Source organism: Lissotriton helveticus, chromosome 1_2 (genome assembly GCF_964261635.1).
Source record: "Lissotriton helveticus chromosome 1_2, aLisHel1.1, whole genome shotgun sequence".
NCBI lineage: Eukaryota > Metazoa > Chordata > Amphibia > Caudata > Salamandridae > Lissotriton > Lissotriton helveticus.
In genome coordinates this window covers 97,787,440-97,811,359 of record NC_136058.1, presented here as the reverse complement: position 1 = coordinate 97,811,359, position 23,920 = coordinate 97,787,440, and the positions used below count along the sequence as shown (strand labels likewise).

At 47.0% G+C, this 23,920-nt stretch overlaps 1 protein-coding gene across 1 annotated transcript in view; it reads left to right on the top strand.

Moving 5' to 3' along the window:
• EFCAB7 (EF-hand calcium binding domain 7) overlaps positions 1-23,920 on the top strand; it is a 317,322-nt gene that overhangs the window by 170,045 nt on the left and 123,357 nt on the right. Inside the window, exons 7-8 of the mRNA XM_078669291.1 lie at positions 15,452-15,593; positions 23,395-23,504. Of these exons, the coding sequence (XP_078525417.1) occupies positions 15,452-15,593; positions 23,395-23,504 (252 nt within the window). The remainder of the gene's footprint in view (positions 1-15,451; positions 15,594-23,394; positions 23,505-23,920) is intronic.

Sequence of the window (23,920 nt, the reverse complement as noted above, 5' to 3'; positions counted from 1 at the left end):
AGTGACGGAGACCGTTCTACAGTTAAAGCGGCTTACCCTGGTGCGGGGGCCTTGTGCAGTCACAAGAGCCTTTATGCAATCATGAAATACTTTACATCAAGCAGTGTCACAGGCTCAAATTGGCCTTCTGACAGACCCTGTGGCCGCTGTACAGTGATGGGAGCTTCAAAGGGATCTGCTTCCCTGCCCTCTGCACTTCACGGCTGCCAGGCCCCGACTCGCATTTCTCCTTCCTTCGTGCCCAGCCCCCCTCCCAGCGCTGCCTTGAAGGCTTTTGTACCTGGGCTCCCCTGCCTCACTTCTTTGTTTAGAGAGAGGTGTTAAGTGACTGCGAAAGCCGTGCCATTAGAAACCCCAACCCTACCACCCGCCTGCCCCTCCTCTTTGCCACAGCCTCACCCCCCTTCGTTACCCCTCCAGCTCACAGATGAAGACCTCTGCTCCACAGGCACATTCCTTTGGGTCGGGCAGATGACCGGACTACTTGCTGCCCCAGTGCAGGGACGTGTGTGGCCCCGTGGCCACAGGCTTGGCTATTGATGTGTTCCCTCAGCCTGTCATCCTTGTGTGATCTAGGAAGCACGTTCAAATTATCTTGGTAACAATCTGATATATCGCACAGCGCCCAGTTCAAACAAGCGCCTAGAGTTCATTCTGTTTCCATTGCTGGTAACTGAGCAGCTCTCGTCACCACAACCGATTTTTTTTACATGTTCCTAGAGGCCTTTCAGATTCCCTATCATTCAGTGCTTCTGCCTGGTAAACACGTCTCTACCTATCACCTACACACAATTTACTCCTGCCCGTAGCGGACATTCAGTTTCAGGGCTAATTAATCGGTGCCTCTCGTAGCTCGTGTTTCACACGAGCGCTAAGAGGCCTTACGATATGCAGTCCTAATAATTCGGTACTTCATACGCTTACCATACTAATGCCTATGGCGGGTTGAGACTGCACTGCTAATAAATCAGCCCTTCTCACCAGCACCTTGTTCATACAGGCGCCTAGAGGCCATTTACTATGCAGCGCTAATAATTACTTCTCAGCATCACACACGCGCCTACAGTACCACGAGACTGTGGTGCTAATACATCAGCACGTCTCACCAGAACCTTGTTCATACAAGCGCCTAGAGGCCATTCCATATGCAGAGTTATCAGCAAAACAAGCTGAAGGACCTCTAGGCGCTTGCTTGAGCTGGGTGCTGTGAGAAGCGCCGAGTTATTGACACTGCAACCTGAACGGCCACTAGGAGCTTGTGTTAAATGGACGATGTTGAGAGGTGCTGTATTATTAACATTGCAAATCTCTAGGCACTTGCATGAACTGGGTATTATGAAAAGTTGCGTTCTGCAAACTGAAGTCTTCCACCGATTGGAAACTCTATCCACTGGGGTGCAGAGCACCTGCTCAGGGGAGGATTAATGTTAAAACTCCTCCCCATCCGTTCATTTGTTTCGTTGCTGGGGATTTAAGGCTTCTGTGACACAAGAGCCATAAATAAATAAATACATAATTAATAAATGAACTACCCTCCCTTGGTGGTCGTTTTTTCCTGCTTGAATGAACGTGCGTTGAAAAGGAAAATTGATATAAAATAGGGCCACAGGGCCCTATACAAATAAAAAGTCTTAAATCTCGCATGGTCAGCGACTAGCTGCCGCCTCCCCCCCAAACCGGCACCCAACACCCAGAAACGTGGACACGAGACTTCTTTACTTTTTGGAAGGCGGGCGCTAGTCGCCCGGCCATATTTATTAAGATATGAAATTAAAAAAGGTTTTAATTGCATGATCAACAATTTATACAAAAATCAGCAGGACATTAAATACAAGTTTTCCAACAAGTTTGAGAGCCTGACCTTAACAAAAACTCTAATACATGTTGTTTCCTAACCGAGTCTAACATCCTCATCTTGATTTTTGTACATTTCTGGCCGTATGGCAAGGTCACTACCGGTGTCAGGTCCTACAAGCTGCGCCTCCCCTAGAGACGTGCGCATGCGCAGTGTTACCCCGGGAATTGCCCGGTCTACGCCCTGAACTCCATTTACCCACTAAAGGAGGGCCCTTACTCTGCGCCATCCGGTGACGTCATGAGTCCACGCGCGCGGGGTGGCTACCAGCCTAAGGAAAGCGTGAACTACTCCTACCCGCGCTCCTTTGCAGCATGAATTACCTTGCCCCTGGAGTTCTAGGAGTGGCCCGCAGGCCCCTCCCCCTGGGCGGGAACCTCCATAGGATGATGCCCGCCCCCTCAGACCTCAAATATGTGCTCACCGATAATGACCTTACCGCATGCCCCATACCTAATAAATACGACGACCTATGGGAAAAAATTCTAAAGGACAGCTACACTGGCTAATAAATAATAGTATCACAGTACAGCTACAAAGGGAAAAAAGGCCTAAAGACACTTGGCATCAAAGAAAAATTACTTCACACACAGTTTGCTAAAAGGGGAAAAATTCCTAAACAAAAGCATCATCAAAATATACCGACAGAACCATATCTACTACCATGTAAGACATGTGAACAGTACCTTCAAAAAACTTACCATTATACCAGACATAATAAATGCCACAAGACTTTTGTTCCAAGGGATGGTGGGTGGGAAAACAAAGAAGCCCCGAGCGCGGGGCACACCGTACTGCGAGGGAGCGTCCAGGGACAAGGGGGTCTCCTGGGCGCTCCCCACCTCTTTATTCCCGAGGGGCCAGGCAGGGGGGGCACGCCCCCCCCGGCCCGCCCCTCATGTAGCCCGCCCCCCCTGACCCGGACCTTTTTCCTTGTATCCGGGTCAGGGAGGCCTCCAGCCAATCGGTGGTGGGTCGCGCCCCCAAGGGCCCGCCCCCACCACCGAGAGACACCATCAGGGGAAAGGGGGGGCGACGGTCGCCGCGCCGCCATGCGTGCGGTGGGGCCGAGGGCCCCCCCTTTTCACATGGTCAGCGACTAGCTGCCGCCTCCCCCCCAAACCGGCACCCAACACCCAGAAACGTGGACACGAGACTTCTTTACTTTTTGGAAGGCGGGCGCTAGTCGCCCGGCCGTATTTATTAAGATATGAAATTAAAAAAGGTTTTAATTGCATGATCAACAATTTATACAAAAATCAGCAGGACATTAAATACAAGTTTTCCAACAAGTTTGAGAGCCTGACCTTAACAAAAACTCTAATACATGTTGTTTCCTAACCGAGTCTAACATCCTCATCTTGATTTTTGTACATTTCTGGCCATATGGCAAGGTCACTACCGGTGTCAGGTCCTACAAGCTGCGCCTCCCCTAGAGACGTGCGCATGCGCAGTGTTACCCCGGAAATTGCCCGGTCTACGCCCTGAACTCCATTTACCCACTAAAGGAGGGCCCTTACTCTGCGCCATCCGGTGACGTCATGAGTCCACGCGCGCGGGGTGGCTACCAGCCTAAGGAAAGCGTGAACTACTCCTACCCGCGCTCCTTTGCAGCATGAATTACCTTGCCCCTGGAGTTCTAGGAGTGGCCCGCAGGCCCCTCCCCCTGGGCGGGAACCTCCATAGGATGATGCCCGCCCCCTCAGACCTCAAATATGTGCTCACCGATAATGACCTTACCGCCACAGGCCAGCATTGTTAACCGACGATCTGGCCTCCCCCCTCTAGCCCCTACCTAAGGAACCCTCCTACTTGCAAATCCCTCTAACCAGGCCCAGATATTGTCAGACCACAAGACATTCCCTTCCTCATTTAAGTGAACTCCGTCCCTCAAGTAATACCTGTCGCCCCAGATACACCCATGAGGTATTGACTGTAACAGGGGGGCTCGAAACAACCTATCCAACCGTGTGTTGATCCTCTTTACCGAGTGATTCAACGCCCTGACCGAATCCCCCCCCCGCCACTGTAATCGGGGTATGAGTTGCGACCATACTAGTGTGCAACCCGGGCAAGTCCTGGCCATCCACCCCGCCGTTGAGATAATCTCCTCGATCAGAATGCGCCTTCCCAGTGTGGCCAAATCATTCTCCCCCAGGTGAAGTATCACCACTGACGGGGGAGATTGCCGGCGCGCTAAAAGCCCCTGGAAGAAGCCCCTAAACTGGTTGAGACACAACCCCCCTCTCCCGAAGAACGTGATGTCCAACCCCAGTTGTGCCGCCCTTTTCCCCCTGTCACCTGACATAAAGACACATTCTGCTCGTCTTACATAGGAGTGACCCACAATCCAAACACTTTTCTTCATTGTTTCCTGGCTGCAGCTCCGTGCTGATGTATGTTGTTGGTGCCCGACGACAAATTCCTCCCCTGCGTAACAGGTCTGAGAAACTGTAAGAGAGCGGAAACAAACCAAGCGTGAGCGCCATGTAATCACAACATGTCAATTCGTACATAACGTTTGTAACATTCTGAGGACCATCTCCCAATTGTCTTCACTCTCTCCACTGGGAGGCCCCCCGCCACCGCCTCAGTTGCTGCCCCAATCCTAAAGGAATGAGAGCCAAACTCTTTAGGGTCAAGACCTGCTTTCCTGACCACCATCTCCAATACCCTCCTGAATTGATACCTGGTCAAGGGGTTACCGTCGGCATGACAGAGCAGTGCCCTGCCCGCTGTGCCCGCCAGCAGCCCGTGCAATAATTCCACGTGCCTCACTGGGCAGCAAGGGTTGGCGGGGGCCCGTTGTAGGACTATGGTGTGGCCCCTAGACTCCTGGTCGGTCTTTGACTTCTGAATAGTCACCCACATGGTGTCATCCCTTATCTTCACACTAGCCCTTTGCCAGCCGCCCAGTAGGTCTGACTTGGAACCTGCCACAAGTTCGCTAATTCTCAGCGCCCCATAGAATGCCAAGGAGAATGCTGCCTTAAAAAGAAGCACCTCCCACTCCGAGCTACAAACAGTGTCCAGCGCGCCCAGTAAAGCAGTCAGCCGTGCTAATCCTATGGGCTTTCTCTTATCTTTATGATGGCCCTGAATACGGCGCCAACCCCTCAAAGCCTTACGCACCATAAAGGTATTAGTGGGATCACGCAAGCCCCTAGCTTGAGCGTAGAATGACACCGCTGCCCTATGTCTGTTTGCCGCTGCCACCGAGCGCCCCTCCTTATGCATCCATTCTAAATAGGCCGCAAAGCCATCCTCTTGCGCCCATAGCACCTCCCATTGTTGCCCCAAAAAGGAACAGTAAGACAAAAACGCCCCTTCGTACGCCGTCTTGGTCCTGGGGGCTAGGCTAGCGACCACGAGGTCCTGTAATCTGGGGCACCAATCTGCCAAAGTACTGCTGGGAAGTGCGCTGGCGAGGGGTCTGCTGTAGGAAGATGCTCCCTGAAAACCTGCATTTTGAAGCGAGAGAGGGAGTCAGCTGCATTGTTCAGAACACCAGGGACATGTTTGGCCTTAAAAACGACATTCCATTTAAGGCACTGCAAAACAATTTCTTTGATCAGACGAAGTATGAAAGGACACCGTGCTCCCTGCTGGTTTATACACTCCACTACTGTCATGTTGTCTGACCAGAACACCACTGATTGGTTACATAGGTGTTCGGGCCAGACCATCAATGCCACCCATATTGGGAAGAGTTCCAAGAAGCCAATATTAGCGGTCAGACCCCATGTTCTCCATGCCTCCGGCCACTGTTGAGCGACCCACCTGTTCCCTAGGATGGCGCCAAAGCCCACACTACCGGCGGCATCTGTCCACAGGCCCAACTCTGCTGATGTTGCGGGCGGGCCGGGCCAGACCACCCTGCCGTTAAAATCCTCCAGGAATGCCATCCATATAAGCATATCCTGGCGAATTTCAGACGACAGCCTAGTGCGGTGGTGTTTCTCCCTCAGCCCCTTCATTGCTTGGGCAATGGAGCGAGAGAAAGGGCGAGCCATGGGGATGATCCTCAGTGCGAAGTTCAACTGCCCTACCACCTCCTGTAATTGCTGCAGGGTGACCTTATCTTTCCGTAGGCATAAACGTAGCGCTGTTTTGAATTTGTCCACCTTGTCCCTAGGCAATCTAAATCATCCCTCCACTGAATCAATCTCAATGCCGAGGAATTCTAAGCAGGTGGTCGGGCCAACAGTCTTCCCGGGCGCAAGCGGGACCCCAAAAGCCCGCATGAGCACGCAAAATTCCTGCAATGCTAGTGCACACTCCTGAGATCCCGCCGTACCCAGGAAGAGGAAATCATCCAAATAATGCATGACCTGCTGGTGGCCCGTTGCTTGTCTCATGGCCCATTCAAGAAAAGAGCTAAACATCTCAAAGTAAGCGCAAGATATAGAACAACCCATGGGCGTGCATTTATCCATGTAGAACATATCCCCAAAGGTGAAGCCTAAGAGATGCTGATCCGCTGGGTGTACCGGGAGGAGGCGAAAGGCTGATTCTATGTCTGATTTCGCCATCAGCGCCCCGGGTCCCGTGGCCTGTAATAAGTTAACAGCCTGATCAAAAGAGGCGTACTTAACACTACAGATACCCTCGTCAATGGCATCAATCAGTGACGTCCCCCTAGGTGCTGACAGGTTGTGGATCAATCTGAATTGCCCTTTCTCTTTCTTGGGGACAACTCCTAATGGGGAACACACAAAATTGGGTACCGGCACTTCAGTGAAAGGGCCAGCTATCCTGCCTAAAGATAGCTCCTTGTCAATTTTGGCGGCCACCACAGCCGGATTGTGCTTTACTGACAATTGGTTTCTACAGTGCGCGCTGCCTGTGTATCCTGCCGCAGGGATCCTAAAGCCTTTAGAAAAACCTTCTTGAAGTAGGGTGGCCGATGTGTGGTCCGGGTATCTGTTCAACCATGGAATCATTGCCACCACATCCACTGGCGTGGGGGGGCCTAACCGGTTCGTCCTACAGTGGCTTTCCCCTACCCCTCTGTCCCGGGTTCCCCTGCTTGGACCTACAGGCAGTTTCTGGATGTGAGGGGTGACCACAGGATGAACAGGCATGTCTAAACTTACACGCGCCCCTTGTGCAGGTGCGCCTATTAAAATCCCAGCACACCCCTTTTTTCTCTGCCCCACTGGCCCTAAACTTCCCAGGCACTTCACTCGTTTGGGGGGGCCGAAAGGGCTGTTGGGGTCTAGCGGAGAACACTTTGACTGAACCGGAGAACTGAGGGGGGGGTGCGTTATCCGAGAACTGTTTATGCCATGACATGGAATCCACCGTGTCCCATGCCAATGATCTATTAAATTCCAATGCCTTCCTGAAATTCAAATCATACCCTTTCCATGCATCCCCAGAATATTGCTCGCTCCACCCCACAATCCTGCTCGAGTAGCATGCCAGTGGCGCCTGTAAATCTGGAGGTCGTTCAGCCTTAATAGCAGTGAATACAGCCCAAGCCTTAATCCAATTGATCAGTGTTTCCTCTACCCTAAATCTAGCACACTGCACCCTCCATTCACTTGGGTGCATCCACTCCTTCAGTGTTTTTGCATGCTCCATTTCCCTATTATCTAATAACAAGGAATAAATATATACATATTTGTCAGCCCAAACCATCTCCTTAACAGCTAACGACACATGTTGAGCCAAATTCTCACTCCTGGAAGGTAGAACACCGTCCCCCAAGAGCGGCAATGCCACTTCCTTACCAAGTGCGGGCACCAGGGCAGGCTGCCCATTAGCTCCATCCGGCTGGGGAAGACTTGGACCTGTAAGGGGAGAAGATCCTGGCAATGCAACACTGTCGGCGACCGCTGCTGATTTGATCTTTTCTACAAACCTCGCCGCCTCTGCTGCATGATCTGCCGAATTTGGGAACGCTCCCCCTTTTTGGAGCCAGGGCATCAATGCCGTTATCTGTGACAACAATTCAGGGGGCATTGAATCTAAATTACTGCCTGGGACAACAGGTACCACTGGGGTTATGCCCAACGGTACTGGCGCAGCAGGCAAGGCGGGTGCCGGTTGTGGCAAGCCCGTAGCCGGGATTGCGGCCCCCGGAGGGGGTGCGGACCCTGCGTCTCCTGGCGGTACGACAGGCACCGGCATTACAGGGGCTGGGGGCATAGGCATAGGTATAAGCGGTGGTGGGATGACCGCCAGCGGCACGGCAGGTACCGGCTCTACTGGCCCTGAGGCGGGTGCAGCATACCTGGGTCTCTTGGGCTTAGACCTCCTAGGTGGGGTAACAAATTCCCCCCTTGGCAATGGCGCCGCCCTCTGGCGGACAGGCCTACCCGATGGGCCAGGGGCATCACCATGCCTCTCATTCAACCGTGCTTCCAGCTCATCTACTTTCCCTAGCCGCTGCTTAATTTCACCCATCTCACGCATCATGGCCCGCATCATAGCCTCCATGTTGGACCCACTTTTTCCACCCCGCGGACCTGGCATGATACCACCCCAACAAACCGCAGCCTACTCTCTTAATATCACAACAGGCCAACTTTGTGTACCTTTTAGATGGAGGGTCACCAGGGGGCTTTCAGCACCATGCAACGGCAACCGCAACACTAGCGGCTTGTCCGCTTATGTAAGGGGGTGAGTAAACCTAATGTAGACCCACCCGGCGGCCACCAGGAGCGATGAATGCCAGCCCCCCGTACCCCTCTTACCGACCAGTCCCGTGCACTCGCCGGCGATAACCGTCTGTGATCACGTCCCCCACCAGGCTGCGCGTTTACTCTCCTTACGTCCTCTCTGAAGGATGGATTGGACCAATAATGTCGCTAAAAGCCTGGAATGGAAAATTGCATTAACACCTTGTGGCAAAGCAGGGGCAAATTTCAGGATAACTCAGTTCAAATACACTGGAGGCCTGAACCCCCCCTTGTCAACCTCTTTTTGGGATGTCCTAAAAACAGTTATAAACAGCAATTCACTATCACTCCCCATTAAAACAAAACAGCAATGAAGACTCAAATACCTTACTTTTCAGTTACACAATCTTATCACAGTTCCCAATACCAATCCAGGTGCCCCTTAGTGTCCTAAATAATTGTTATCACAGGGCACTCCGCTTTATCCCTTCAAAACAATGATGAACAGAAAAACAGGACAAAAAACGGCGTAAGAAATAATCAACTCGTTATTTCTATACTGTGTACACTTTACACGAGGGGTCTCCCATCCAGGTGCTGCCCTGGTCGACCCTGCTTCACTTCCTTTCACAGTCGCACGAGTGAACCTGCCCTGTGGCCATAAGCAAGTAAATAAACTTTGCTAAATTACCTCCCACTCTCGCTAGGCTTATATAACTAGCGTATATTGCCGTTAGAAGTAAATGTGCACGATAAAACAGCTCCTAAGTGAGCCTCATTGCCCAGCGCTTATGATATTCATCACCATTTGTAAAGTGCATCATCGCCCGTAGGGACACTGTTTTCGCGCCCTTACCGAGCACCGGAGAACCCCTCCGACCTGCGCTCGATATCTCGCAGCCGGCCCGCTGCTCGTCCCCGCCCCCCGCGCCAACAAATACCTTATGCGGTCGCCGTGCGCGCCGCTTTTGAGATATACAGTCAGGCCTGGGCAAACGCCTCTGCTGCCGCCGCCTCTGCTGCCGGCTCGCGTCCCTCGCCAACGATGATCTCCCGCTGATCCCGCGACGCGGCTGGCGGCTGGCTCCACGCGGCTGGCCCGTTGCTCTCGCGACGCGGCTGGCGGCTGGCCGCCGTATGAAGTCCTTATGTTCTGGAAGAAAAAATAAAAATATACGCTGTCGCCTCGCGTCCTTGGGGCTCCGCGCTGCTAGTCTCCGGATCCGCTTCCCCAACCTGAAAAAGAAAGGGAAAAGTTCACTAAAAACAAAGAAGCCCCGAGCGCGGGGCACACCGTACTGCGAGGGAGCGTCCAGGGACAAGGGGGTCTCCTGGGCGCTCCCCACCTCTTTATTCCCGAGGGGCCAGGCGGGGGGGGCACGCCCCCCCCGGCCCGCCCCTCATGTAGCCCGCCCCCCCTGACCCGGACCTTTTTCCTTGTATCCGGGTCAGGGAGGCCTCCAGCCAATCGGTGGTGGGTCGCGCCCCCAAGGGCCCGCCCCCACCACCGAGAGACACCATCAGGGGAAAGGGGGGGCGACGGTCGCCGCGCCGCCATGCGTGCGGGGGGGCCGAGGGCCCCCCCTTTTCAATTTAATAGACTAACACCTCCAAAAATGGAAAGTAACAATGTGTAGGTGTGCGCGTAGGTTACATATAAAACAACGCTTTTTTCCTTCCTCATTACCATCCAAAGTCAATATTTCCTTCCACTCCATAACTTTCTAAAAAACGCAGGGATTTCACACGAGCTTTTCGACGTTCAGCACTTTTTACACCTGGATCAGCCCAGCATACATTTAAAAATATGTGAAACCGAGGGGAAGAAATTGAAAATCTTCATGCACATTGTGGGTGTTTACACGGCCCGCCGCTTTCATGACTCTATCCTGTGCACGCCTGCGCCTCCACACCTTGGCATGGTTTAGTGCACGAAAATGTGCACACTCTGCAAAGCCTCCATTGGTAACTGACGAAGTCCCACATAAAACCCTCACCCTCCCACCCCCTCACCCTCACACCCCCTCACCCTTACCCTCACACCCCCTCACCCTTACCCTCACACCCCCTCACCCCCCCTCACCCTTACCCTCACACCCCCTCACCCTTATGCTCACCCTCACACCCCCTCACCCTCTCTCACCCTCACACACTCTCACCCCCTCTCATCCTCACACCCCCTCTCACCCCCTCTCACCCTCACACAACCTCTCACCCCTCACAAACCCACTCACCTTCACACAACCTCTTACCCCTCACCCACCCTCTCACCCTCACTTACCCTCTCACCCTCACACACCCTCTCACCCTCACACACCCTCTCACCCTCACACACCCTCTCACCCTCACACACCCTCTCACCCTCATACACCCTCTTACCCTCTCACTCTCACACACCCTCTCACCCCCTCACACCCCCTCACCCTTACCCTCACACCCCCTCACCCTTACCCTTACCCTCACACACCCTCAACCCTCACACACCCTCACCCTCTCTCACCCTCTCACCCTCACACACACTCTCACCCCCTCTCACCCTCACACGCCCTCTCACCCTCACACCCCCTCTCACCCTCACACAACCTCCCACCCCTCACACACCCACTCACCCTCACACAACCTCTCACCCTTCACCCACCCTCTCACCCTCACTTACCCTCTCACCCTCACACACCCTCTCACCCTCATACACCCTCTTACCCTCTCACCCTCACACACTCTCTCACCCTCATACACTCTCTCACCCTCACACACCCTCACCCCCTCATCTTCACCCTCACACCCCCTCACCCTCACACCTCCTCGCCCTCACATCCCCTCACCCCCCTTACCCTCACTCACCCTCACACCCCTCTCACCCACTCACCCTCACCCACCCTCTCACCCTCATTTACCCTCTCACCCTCACACACCCTCTTACCCTCACACACCCTCTCACCCCCTCATCCTCACAACTCCTCATTCTCACATCCCCTCACCCTCCCTCACACCCCCTCACCCTCACACCCCCACACTCCCCCACCCCCACACCCCTCACCCTCACACACCCCTCACCCTCCCTCACACCCTCTCACACCCCCTCACCCTCACACACCCTCACACCCCTCACCCTCACTCACCCTCACAACCCTCACTCACCCTCACCCCTCACACCCCACACACCCTCACCCTCATCACTCAGTACCACCCCAGTATCACTCAGCACCACCCCAGTATCACTCAGCACCACCCCAGTATCACTCAGCACCACCCCAGTATCACCCAGCACCACCCCATTATCACTCAGCACCACTACATTATCACTCAGCACCACCACATTATTATCCTGCACCACCACATTATCACTCAGCAACACCACATGATCACTCAGCACCACCACAGCATCACTCAGCACCACCACAGCACCACCACAGCACCACCACAGCACCACTCAGCACCACCACAGCACCACCACAGCACCACTCAGCACCACTCAGCACCACCACACCACCACAGCATCACTCAGCACCACCACAGCACCACTCAGCACCACAATGGCACCACTCAGCACCACCACAGCACCACTCAGCACCACCACAGCACCACTCAGCACCACCACATTATCACTTAGCACCACCACATTATCACTCAGCACCACCACAGCACCACCCAGCACCACCACAGCACCACCACAGCACCACTCAGCACCACCACAACACCACTCAGCACCTCCACAGCATCACTCACGGCCTCCACAGCTTCACTCAGGGCCACCACAGCATCCCTCAGGGGCACCACAACATCACTATGCGCTACCACAGCATCACTGAACGCCACTGCATCACTCGTCGCCACCACAACATCACTTTGCACCATCACAGCATCAATCTGTGCAACAATTCAACAACAACTGGGTCAAATATGTTCTCCCAATGTTTCAAGCTTTATTACAAATGTCACAAAAAGATGTTAATATTTCACTTCTGTTCTTGGATTTTCGTCACAATAAAATACACTAAACATAATCTTCACAAAAGTTATTAACAAAAGTTTAAGCTATTGCCATTATAAATTACAATCACTTTTATTTAAGTATTAATTATTTAAAAAAATTAAAAGCCGTGGTTATTTGTAATATCAATACATCTAAGTCACGTAATTACAAAACATGGTGCATTACAAATGCTATAGGTGTCACATTTGCGAAAGTTATAACTATTGGCATTGTAAATGAAAAAGCTATTAATTTAGCTACTTTCAAAACCAACACATAAATAAAACACTTGTCATTTACAAGACCAATAGCTCAAACTTTCATAATGCGAGACCTATTGCATTGCAAATGCTTGTTCCTCCTGTAATGCACCGTTTGCTACGCTCACGATTGTCACTTTTGTAATGCACCGTTTGCTAGCTCTTGTATTTTTTTGGCTCACCATTGTCATTTTTGCTTTTGATTCATTTAATGTAACGTTTGCTTTTGTTTTTTGCTCACTTGTAATGCTCTCATGTTGTCATCCGCCTTTTTGGCTCACGATTGTCATTTTTGCTTTTGCTTCATTTAATGTAACGTTTGCTTTTGTTTTTTGCTCACTTGTAATGTTCTCATGTTGTCATCCGCTCCTTAATAAATAAATAAATAAATAACCTACCTCATCCGCTTGCTTCATTTAATGTAACGTTTGCTTTTGTTTTTTGCTCACTTGTAATGTTCTCATGTTCTCATCCGCTGCTCCCCTAAACTACTATTATCTGACTCTGCCACACCCGCGCTGACTCTGCCAGACCCGCACTGACTCTGCCAGACCCGCACTGACTCTGCCAGACCTGCACTGACTCTGCCAGACCCGCACTGACTCTGCCAGACCCGCACTGACTCTGCCAGACCCGCACTGACTCTGCCAGACCCGCACTGACTCTGCCAGATCCGCACTGACTCTACCCCAATTCAGTTGCCACACCCGTGCTGACTCTGCCAGACCCGCACTGACTCTACCTCAATTCAGCTGCCACACCCGCGCTGACTCTGCCAGACCCGCACTGACTCTACCCCAATTCAGTTGCCACACCCGCGCTGACTCTGCCAGACCGCACTGACTCTACCCCAATTAAATAAATAACCTACCTCATCCGCCGCTCACCGCTCCTCCCCGCCGCTCCTCGCAGCTCCTCACCGCCTGTCCGCCGCTCCTCCCCGCGCTGATGTCTGCCGCTCCTCTTCCGCTCCTGCACGCCGCTCCTCCCCGCGCTCCTGATGTCACCACGCAGGTCGCGGCCGGCGCTACTTGCAAGGTACTACTTTTTTTATCGTCAATTTTTTAAATAACGTTTTTAAAAAAATGTATATAGCCTATGTCCATCTGCACACCCTGACAATTACAATGATGTATCGGGTGTGTGGATTGGCACTGTGGTTCCCGAGTTTACCCGCCTCAAAGGTCCAAAGTTCTTGCTTTATAATAGTAGTATAGATAGGCAACGGAGATCCAATGAAAGATAACATGAATTTATTCTTTGTTTTTCACAACTGAGAGACAACGGCCAACCTGCGTTTCGGCCCTTTGTAGCACACAGGCATGGGGTTTTTAAAAGGCTCAGATGTTGTGAGAAGGGGAGTAACCATTCACACTGTATAGTAGTATGTCAATTAATTCCAAGACAAAAATCTGTAATACTTCATTAGATATGGGCGGATTGTGGAAGCTGTAGTATGGAGTATGGTCTTCAGGTCTGTCTCTAGCGCAACTTCTCCGTATCAGTCTCGAGCGTGAACAGCTCTCTAATGAGGTCTGGGAGGAAGGCGAGTCAAATCCTCCGATCCTGCAAAGATCAAATAATTTCAGACAAAATATTCCCCATGGTGTGGACCAGTTGTTACTTGTTTATTTCCCATACCCACACACAGAATATCATGGGATCAGATCAGTGTCTAGTTCTCGCCTCTGCTTGGATCTCTTCCAGGGTTCTGATATAGTTTGTTTCTTAGCATCTTTTAGGAACATGTGCACCAAGAATAGGACAATTACGAGGTTATCCAGTGGTCTGCCCAGAAGAGTGTGATAACACACACCAGGACTGTCTAGGAGTGCTTAGGCCACCCAATGCACCTCATGCATGATACAACTATCAGTAATACACTAAGCACAACATATTAGTTGTAAATACTGCGTACTAGGATAGTCAGAAAGTATGAAAATACTAAGAAAAAAGGTTTAGATGGTGTTATCCTTGCTTCGTCTGGCGTATCACAAAACCTCATTTTATTGTAGGAATTTAACATACAGAAGGCCCTGTGCTCCATTTTAAAACCTGAACTATCAGTCATCTACAAGCACCTAAATGCACGCACACTCCTCCCTTTATAAACTCCCCTCCCCTCCATATGCTTTTGCTGCTGACGCCAACAATACTTACTTTCGGCAGATAATATTTTTTTTATTTTATTTCATGGGGTGCTTATAATGTGCAAAATTAGCCAGAGAGAGTACCAGTAGCATGTGCATAGCAAAGGGAGGCGTAACCAACATGTGAGTATAGGTAGAACTGGGGAAGCGTTCACTGTGAAAACCCAGGACCATAGCAGCATCCCTGACTGCCAACATTTTCTTTTTCCACAAAACCAAGTGTGTTCGTCGCATAGGTCTTGTATTATCTATCATAGTTGTTTATGTACCTCACATTTTCCAGGCTTAAATGCAACCACAATCTTCAACTACCTACAAAGTTTTGAAGACCTTCCTTTCCTAAATGTTATCTGTTCCCATTCACAAACCCTGTCTCAGCTCAACAGCCACAAGGGCCTCAAGTTGGTTCATTCTGCAACTGATGATATATAAATCACGCTACTCACTCTCTTGGTGATGACCATTTTAGATTTCTTGTTCTTGCCACATGTTACGTGTTTTGAACCACGTGCTGTTCTTGAGCAGCCGTATTTTCATAACCTTCATTTAATTAACATTCTTGTCATGTTCTGCTTTTTGTTTTACAGGAGTGGCAATACATACGTTCAAAGGGATGCTTCTTTTTGGAGGAGAACGGCGAAATAGTCAGTCATCGTTACAAACTACAGATACCACAGAAGTCCAGCATATATATCACTATCCAGCCTTTAAACCTGAGCCAAATAGAAGGTATGATGACATATGTTTGAAACATCCTGATGTTTGGGAGGCCTTCCTGCTGAAAACAAGGACCACATGTACGTAGGTTTCATTTTACGATTACCTAATAGCGACTTTTTGTGATTCGCTATTAGGTAATCTCAAACACTAATGTATCTTTGACACATTTAGCGATTCCTTATGGGGTCACAATTGATCTACCTCATTAATATTCATGAGGTCGGTTGCAATTTGCGACTCATCAGGAATCACTAAAAATACACAGATGGTGGCCCGCTGGAGACCACCATGTCAGTGTTTGCTTTTAACTAAAGCAAGTTTTCTTTTTTTTTTAAATGCAGTCCATTTTCCTTAAAGGAAAATAAGATGCGTTTTCAAAGCAAACATTTGAAGTTTTCTTTTAATTTTTTAAGAGCTGACAGTGGTCTGTGGGACCACTGCCTGCTCTTAAAAAACATTGTTGCACACATTTACAAAAGGGAAGGGGACCCCTTTCTGCTTGCGCATGTGGTACCACCAACTTCAAGTTGGTAAAATACGAATGTTTTGCGCAAAACATTCTTGCATAACACTGTGAGTTGCTATTAGAAAGGGACGCCCTTAACACGTCCTTTCCCAAAACCGAATTGCTAACCCATTTGGCGATTTGGTAATAAGGTTACCAAATCGCAAAATGGGCCTTTTTTCATATAAAAAAAAAATTTCCGGTCACAAACAGAATTTGGCCGTTTGTGACATGAGAAAAGCTAAGTCCATGTGGCCCCAAGAGTGTAAACAATCTTTTTACTGAGGGAGTATTTACTTACTCTGGGGAGAGGACTGCAGTAGGACTCCCTATAGTAGAGAGTGATCCCAGAAGCCGTAGCTTCCTTTCCCTCCCCAGAAATATGACAAAGGTGTTTGTGCTTTCGTCTGTCCTTGGCTTTTGACACTAACTAGACTTTCTCCACTCTTGTTTACATATTCGATCCGTCGACACAGTGTTTTTGTGTACTTTACCTGGCTATGTTTGTTCATTGTTTAATTTCCTTTGAACATTTTCTGCCCAATTGAATGTCAAATTAGTGTTCCTTGAAAAGATTATAAGGGGTTGGTGTTTGTCTCTTGTTCCATTTTCTCCGGTGACACCTCTTCTACAACAATCCCATTTATCTTGAAAAGGTGTTGGTGGCTATTGCATTAGTTTTCCTCATGACACATTCCTTTGAAAAGAGCCCTCAGGCCCCCTAAGCTCATAACCAACTCAAATAAAAGTGAATAAAACATTTAGGCCCTAATTACGAGTGGCTGGATCCTTCTCACGTTATTTATTGCAGCTTAATGGCGCAGATTTCTTAATTTGGTTTAGCTTCATTGAACTGAGCATGACACGGTTATAAGAACGGACAGTGTCTAACAGCCTTGAAAAAGTCTTGTAGACGAAGCACGACTTGGCTGCCTTTTGATGATGTATTGTATGTAATACGAAGCCTTAGATAAGAAAACGCGAAGATCAATAAAAGTACATTTTGCTCACCTTTACTGATGACATAGCATTGTCCATGAGAATTGTTGGGACTTACTCATGTTCTTCAGTACCATTTCTTTTGTAAAAAGTACCGTTCTGAAACTTTGCTCACGGACAAATTTCCACTCGAGGTGGCAGGGTGACGGTACCCAGGGAGCACCATCACAAGGGGATGGCCTTTAACCTTTCAGGACTTCATATCCTCTCACTTTGACAGTGTTCGGATTTGCGAACCCCATATCATAAGCTACTGTATTATTATGTGTAAGTTTGCACCTTATGCCCTGGTAAATGACAAACTCCCTTATTGAGAAAACAGGGATTCTGCTACTTTAGGTCTGGAAAACACATGAAATCCTGCATGCTCAGCAACTTTTTGGATGAGGCGATTCTAATACTAAGTAAATTAGTGTACAGGTTCTCCTCCACTTTTGTGGCACTCGGTATGGAGAAGGGAAGATTTAACGTTAACACATGACATATTAAAGGATTCACTAAACCTTGATGGCGTTGCCAAAGTTAAATGGTTACAATATATAAAGAATAGATTTTATTCGGTTGGACAAGCCAATCTATTCAATGATCCCCTTGCATGTAGAGCTATATTTAAGAAGCAAGTTGAAGGGTCTTTTTTTGGCAAAAGAGAAAAATCTAAGAAATGGCCTTAATGCTAAAAAGTCTAGGGCCAATCTATATCTTCTAGCACCCAGACCTAGCATGCAGGATCACACGTACCTGAACTTTGTGACGAATATTAAACATAGATTTTTTATTAGTCGGGTTTCGCTCGAATTTTATTCCCTTAATGCTGGGCTATCCTCCTAATTAATTTTCTATGGAGGCACTCTTACTCTGCCCTTGTGACTCCCGTTCATCCCAATGTGACCTACATTTTTTACTCTTATGTAGATTTTGTCGGGAGGCTAGGAAGAGATATTTATTGCCACTCTTGCGTAGAATGAATTTTAGACAGTGTCGCCCACTCTATACTTTTTGAAAAGTTTACCGGATCCTTTTACTCGTTTTTCTCTGGCTTCCTTCATAAAACTGTGCTCTAAAAAGGAGGAAAAACACTCTCTCATGATGAGCTATTTTGTGCGTGCTTTTAGAGTTTTTATTTGCTCTCATTTAACTATCTGTTTTTATTTAATCATGATTTGTAATTAATATTGCTTATATGGAAATAATGTTTAATGTAATGTATTTTATCTCGTATTTATTTAGTATGCTTTTTATGCCATTGCTCTATTCAGTGGCGAAATAAAGTGAAGTTGATTGATTGATTCATAGTGTAAAGGTTTCGTAAAAGAAAGTCCAACCTCAAAACCATCATATCACACTTGATTAAGTATATAAATTCATAAATAAAACCTTTGACTTGTTATTTGGTCACCTATTGTTTTTATTTGATTTCGGGGTAGCACTTATCACCATATTCACCCAGAATAATAAATATGCTTTCTATCTCTTTATGAAAGCAATAGTAGACAAATGTACACTATTTTAACATTCATGGCAAGAAAATAACTCGATCTCAAGCTACCAGTGTTCTAAATCAATATCCATATGTATTTTGTTGAAATGACGTCGCTGACAGAAATAGAAAGAAAGAGTACAGTACTCCAACTTCAACACCAGAAATGAAAGAACTAATCTAAGAATAGTATTATATTTTAATATAATTTAATAATATAATATTGGGCACAGTAAACACATTAAATAGAAATTGGGGGGGGGAGGTTTGCAGTATCAGTAAAATTTGGGTTCAGACCCACGATTTGAAATGAAGGATATCGAGGAAAGGTTAATGTCATGGTAAGCAAATTTTGAGAAAAGGGACAGTCACAAAAAAAACTGGTGATTAAAAGGTCTGGGCAGTTAAACGGTTTGAGGTGGGCTTTAGATCTCCTGCAGTGTCTCTAACAACGGTGGCCAGCTTTATACACTTGTCAACCATGTGATGAGGCCACTCTAGCTTTTTTGGGTGAAATGCTTGACTTTGCAAGGTTAACCCTCTTCCAACTCTTCAGGCTTAGTGCCACTCTGGATCATGTTGGGTCAGAAGTTAGATTTGTAGGTCTAAGTGTCTTGTTTTGCTGAAACCATGGCTGAGTTCCACGGTTTTATTAATAAAGACAAATTGGAACTTGCTGAACGTTCCCTTCAATGACCAGGTTTCATTTGATCTCTTGTTTGACTGCATTGTGTTCAGCTTCCAGGTGCAGCCATCAAGTGGGAGGATTTGAGAGTCGTGTCCTCCCCTGTAGGATGTAAAGTAATGTCAAGCAGGTTGGGACTATATCTAGAAAAGACTTTTGTATCTTCTGTACTATTCACGTTAGAGCCAAATCTTACAAAGGTTCTTCCAATACATTTTTTCTATTTAGTCGGAAACAGTTCTGGATGTTGCACCTCTGGGAAGCATTATGTTGCTGCCTTTGCCTCAGTGTCAATATGTGTAACTGGTTGACTAGATTTTCCTGATTCAGTGATTCCTGTTCTTTGTGTTGTTTTTGTGGCTTGTTTGTCTTGCATTTCTGGAGAATTTGGCATATTTTCTTTTGTGTAAAGGATACGGAGGAGAAATCATTCCCTGCCATGTGGATGGCATCTTTTTTTTTGTTCAGTTGCATAGTCCCTCTTCTTGACGTTGATAGACTGAAGCTAGTCAAGCGACTAGCCACTGTCTTCCCTCTCAGTGACGGGTGGTATTTGTATCTGCATTGTAGATGATCGCATGCCTTCCTGTCATGGCCCCTGTTCTTATTTCAATTTTGAAAAAAAAAAAAAAAAAAATTTGTCAATTCCCTACCTATAGCAAACCTATTCGCGTAGGGGTCCCCTGTTTTTCAAACTGTCCCTGTTCTTATTTCTGCATAGACATTCCATCTTCATGTTAATGAATGTGACTTCCTCTTTTAATGGCTCACTTCTGATTGAAACAACTTTGATATAGATTGGAACCCCCTGGTTACTTTAAGGCTGTCTTACAGGTGTCCTAAGGCTTTGCCACTTGTTTTGGTCAAGACTTTGTATTTTTCTTTTTAGCTTCCCTTGGTCAACCCAGCAATGGTCACTTTCATTCCTGGTTGAGAGTACAGGATTCTTTTTCCATCTGTAATTCCACTCTTGGTGGCAGCTCATGCCCTAGGTTTCAGAGGAATCACAGGCGCTGACTTAATGGTTCACTTGAGGCTCCGACATTCCTATCCAGAGCGCCTTACATGAAGGGTGTTGCTTATGCTGAGTACTACTGTTGTTACCTCCTAATCAGATGTTGATACATTGTCATTTTCCCATGAGTCTTTAGTGCAGAGAATTTGATGTTCTCGCAAGTCCAAACTTTTCAACACACTGTCTCTTAAGTTGGTAATCCTTAGTTCTTTAGCCATTCCTCTAGGTAACTTGGCACTTGCCACTCTGTTAAATGAATTTTCTTTGGCCTCCCGCATGTTATTCTTGTAACTAAATAGCCGTTGGCCTCCCTCTGAATGGAAGAGAATGACAGGTGATTTGCAAGCCTCACGGTGCCTTTGAGGGGCTGGGGCTTAGTACATTAGTGAACCTTTCGAATAAGTTCACACTATACAAATACACATACATATATTGATTTGTCTTCACATTGAGTGAATAGCATAATGTCTGCCACAGTCATTGGTGCATTTTACTCACATGCAAATCATAATTATTAGGAGTGGTTTAATAGCCATTAAATCTGTCTCAGAAGATTTTTGGATACTAGGACTTGTGCAATAAAATCTACATTAGAGGTAGAAAACAACTACTTGCCAAATGTGATGCACACAGGAGATTGTTTACTATCTCTATTGCCAGAAGAATGTGGATAGAGTTCTAAGGAATAACTGTCGAGAAGGCTAAGCTCAGTCATACCCAGAAAGGAATGGAACAGGAATGGGCAAATTGACATTTAACAGGAAGCAGACCTGTGCAGAAGAGACGTAGGAGAGATACATTGGCTTTCTGTCCCTCTCAGTTTGATTGTAACCTGTCTTGTCTTTTGCAAAGTTCCTTCCACTTGTTTCCCCAATCTCGAGTTATCCTGGGGGTGGGTGCAGGTTGGTTCTTTTTGTGATTTCTGCGGTCTCCTGCACCAAGTAAACAAGGGTGGCACCTCTCTTGTTCTCTATCATCATTACTTATCTCCTTCCAGATGGTCTCTATCTAATCCTCCATTTTTTCCTAGCCTTTTTCTGGCATCTCGAAATTTCACATCTTGCCCTCTGAGATAATAAGCAGTCTTGCAGGGAACAGCATCATGTATTTGTTTTTCTCTCACAGCACTCTGTAAACCTCTCCAAAGCTGCGCATCAATCGATAGGAAAATCCAGTAAGATCCTTATTTTGCAATGTTATCGTAATCCATTATTTAAGTTAAGAAAATCTGTTTGAGGGTTGATTCTTTTTGAGCCCATAAACCAGTGTGTTCATAGTTGGACTTAAATTACCACAAAGGATGGTGAGGCAAATGCTATGTCTATTAATGTTTGGTCTAATAACAGCCAATGTCGAATCCATTGTTCACTCCTATTGCTGTTCTACAGATCCCAGTGAGCCGTTTGCGATAAATGGTATGCAAAGATCTGTTAATCTTCCAAAACAAAACAACATTTTGTACTTTATTTAGATGTTGTTGAGCCAGAAGGCCCACCACTGCCTACTCTATTGTACCAGAAATACATGCAACACAAACAACTACTAAGAGCCTCACACTTAAAGTATGCTTCATAGTGGGAGTCTGAAATTCCTTGTTAGGTGTTAATACATGTCTGTTGCATTTTAGGCAAGAAAAAATAAATAATGTACATCACTAAAGATGTACATTATCATGTGGTTAAACAGATGCTAATAAATCAGATTCTATTTTTCTCATTCCATCATCATCGTGAGAAAACGAAAAAAATAAAGTGTTAATAAGGCCTACTCATTCATTGGATTACTATGAAAGTTGGAAGTGTTAGCCTCTTAGCTAATGTACCATGTATGGTCCTGCAACTTATGTGGGTCAGTCAGATCATACTCAAGGTATGCGCTTATCTTGGGAATTAAATCCAGGTGAAATGCCTAAATTAGTCAGTAAGTCCTCAAATAAATTGTAGGCTCTTTTGTCACGTTCACGCTTTAATTGGATGTGTTCTTTGTGTTCTGTTCTAAGCTTTAAAATCTGTAAAGGATCCACACATGGAGAAGAACACATTGTTTTTGTGTAAATGTGGCTTTTCAAAAGTAAAGAGTCAGTAAGCTTGTGTAACATACTGTACTGCAAGTGATCTCTATGCAATGGTGAAACTGATGTTGAGAATCTTAGGGAATGTGGAAGGAGGTGTTAAGAGTGGAGGATGGAGCTTGTTCTGAAATGTGCTTATTCTATGTAGATTCACATGCAAACATCCAACCTACTTTTTTGGAATGAGGCACCATACTGTCCTGTCGTAGGCTTAACTAAAGTGGCTGTGAAATTTTATAGAACTTTTGACATGCTAGAATGTGAATGCACTTAATAATATTGATAGACTGAGAGAGTCGACTAAGTTAGGGTGGGCAGTCCAGCATTCTACTGGGGCAGGAGAGGCACCTCCTACGCCTGCCCAACAGAAGTCTGCCCAGGATATATTACGTATCCTGGTGGGGTATTTCAGAAGAAAACCCTTTTCTACCCATCGGAAGAACTTTCTTCAGAAATTCCCCACCAGGAAACGTCATCAGAAATGTAATGCTCGAAAGGCCATAGTGTATAGCTATCTATTCAGCATCAGGATTGTTTATGAGAATGAAATAATCAATGGCCTCAAAGGCCCGTGTATTTCTCTGTACATCTGGGGCTATTGATTATTTTTTTGCAGGGTGGTTACAGGAAAGAAACATTTGTCAGAAAACCCCTCCCCCAACCCCCCCCCATTAAAAAGGTTAGCTCTTCTGACACATTCACCTGGCAGACCTGTATTGGTGGGTCATACGTTTCTGGTGACGGAGGCGCCTGGGGCTCTGATGCCAGAAACCCAGCGCTTTCCCCACCTGTGTGTGAGGTGACGGGACCCGAGGTTTGCTCGGGCAGGGGTCCGATGACTTTTGTTGGGAATTCCACCACTCCACCAAACTTAAAACGGCACTCCAACTTCATTCAAAATGTATTGAGACTGTGCCTCTTTCAGTGTAGTTTTTGTAACACTGTTACTGTATAACATACTGTTCTTATACAAAGCTGTTGTTTAATTTCACTCCTTTATTGTATTCAATATCACATCATATTACACTTCATTTACGATTTGCTTTATTTTATTTTAGGACAGCCATCACCGTGGATTTCAGTGGACACTGCTTTATTTGTTCTTAAGGATAATGAAAAGCAGGAAAATATGGAGCTTGTGTTCTTCACAGAATTAAGAAACAAAGAGGCTAGTTTATTACTGTGCATTTCTTATCGTGACAACCATGACATCTTTTTATTTATGGAGTAGTTAATAAGTAACACGTGCACTAGTGTATCCGAAAACAAATGTTGGCATTTGACTTTTTGAATGTAAGAAGCAATACTTGTTCTATGGAATTGAAAGCACTTTTTAAAGGAAGTTGCACTGTTCATAAAATCTTCCAAAGGCATGAAATTAAACTTTTAAGATGATGTAGGAATGCCAACAGTCAGCTTGAATTTCTTACCTAAGTGTGGTTTTAAGAATGTTGATTCATAGATGGGTTTTGGTGACACAAAAGGCCTTTCAGTGTTGAAACACTATTTGACATCATTTTCAACTGATGGTATTCGTAATATTATTACTGTCACTCTTTGTCAGGACCTTCTTTAGGTTGAGCC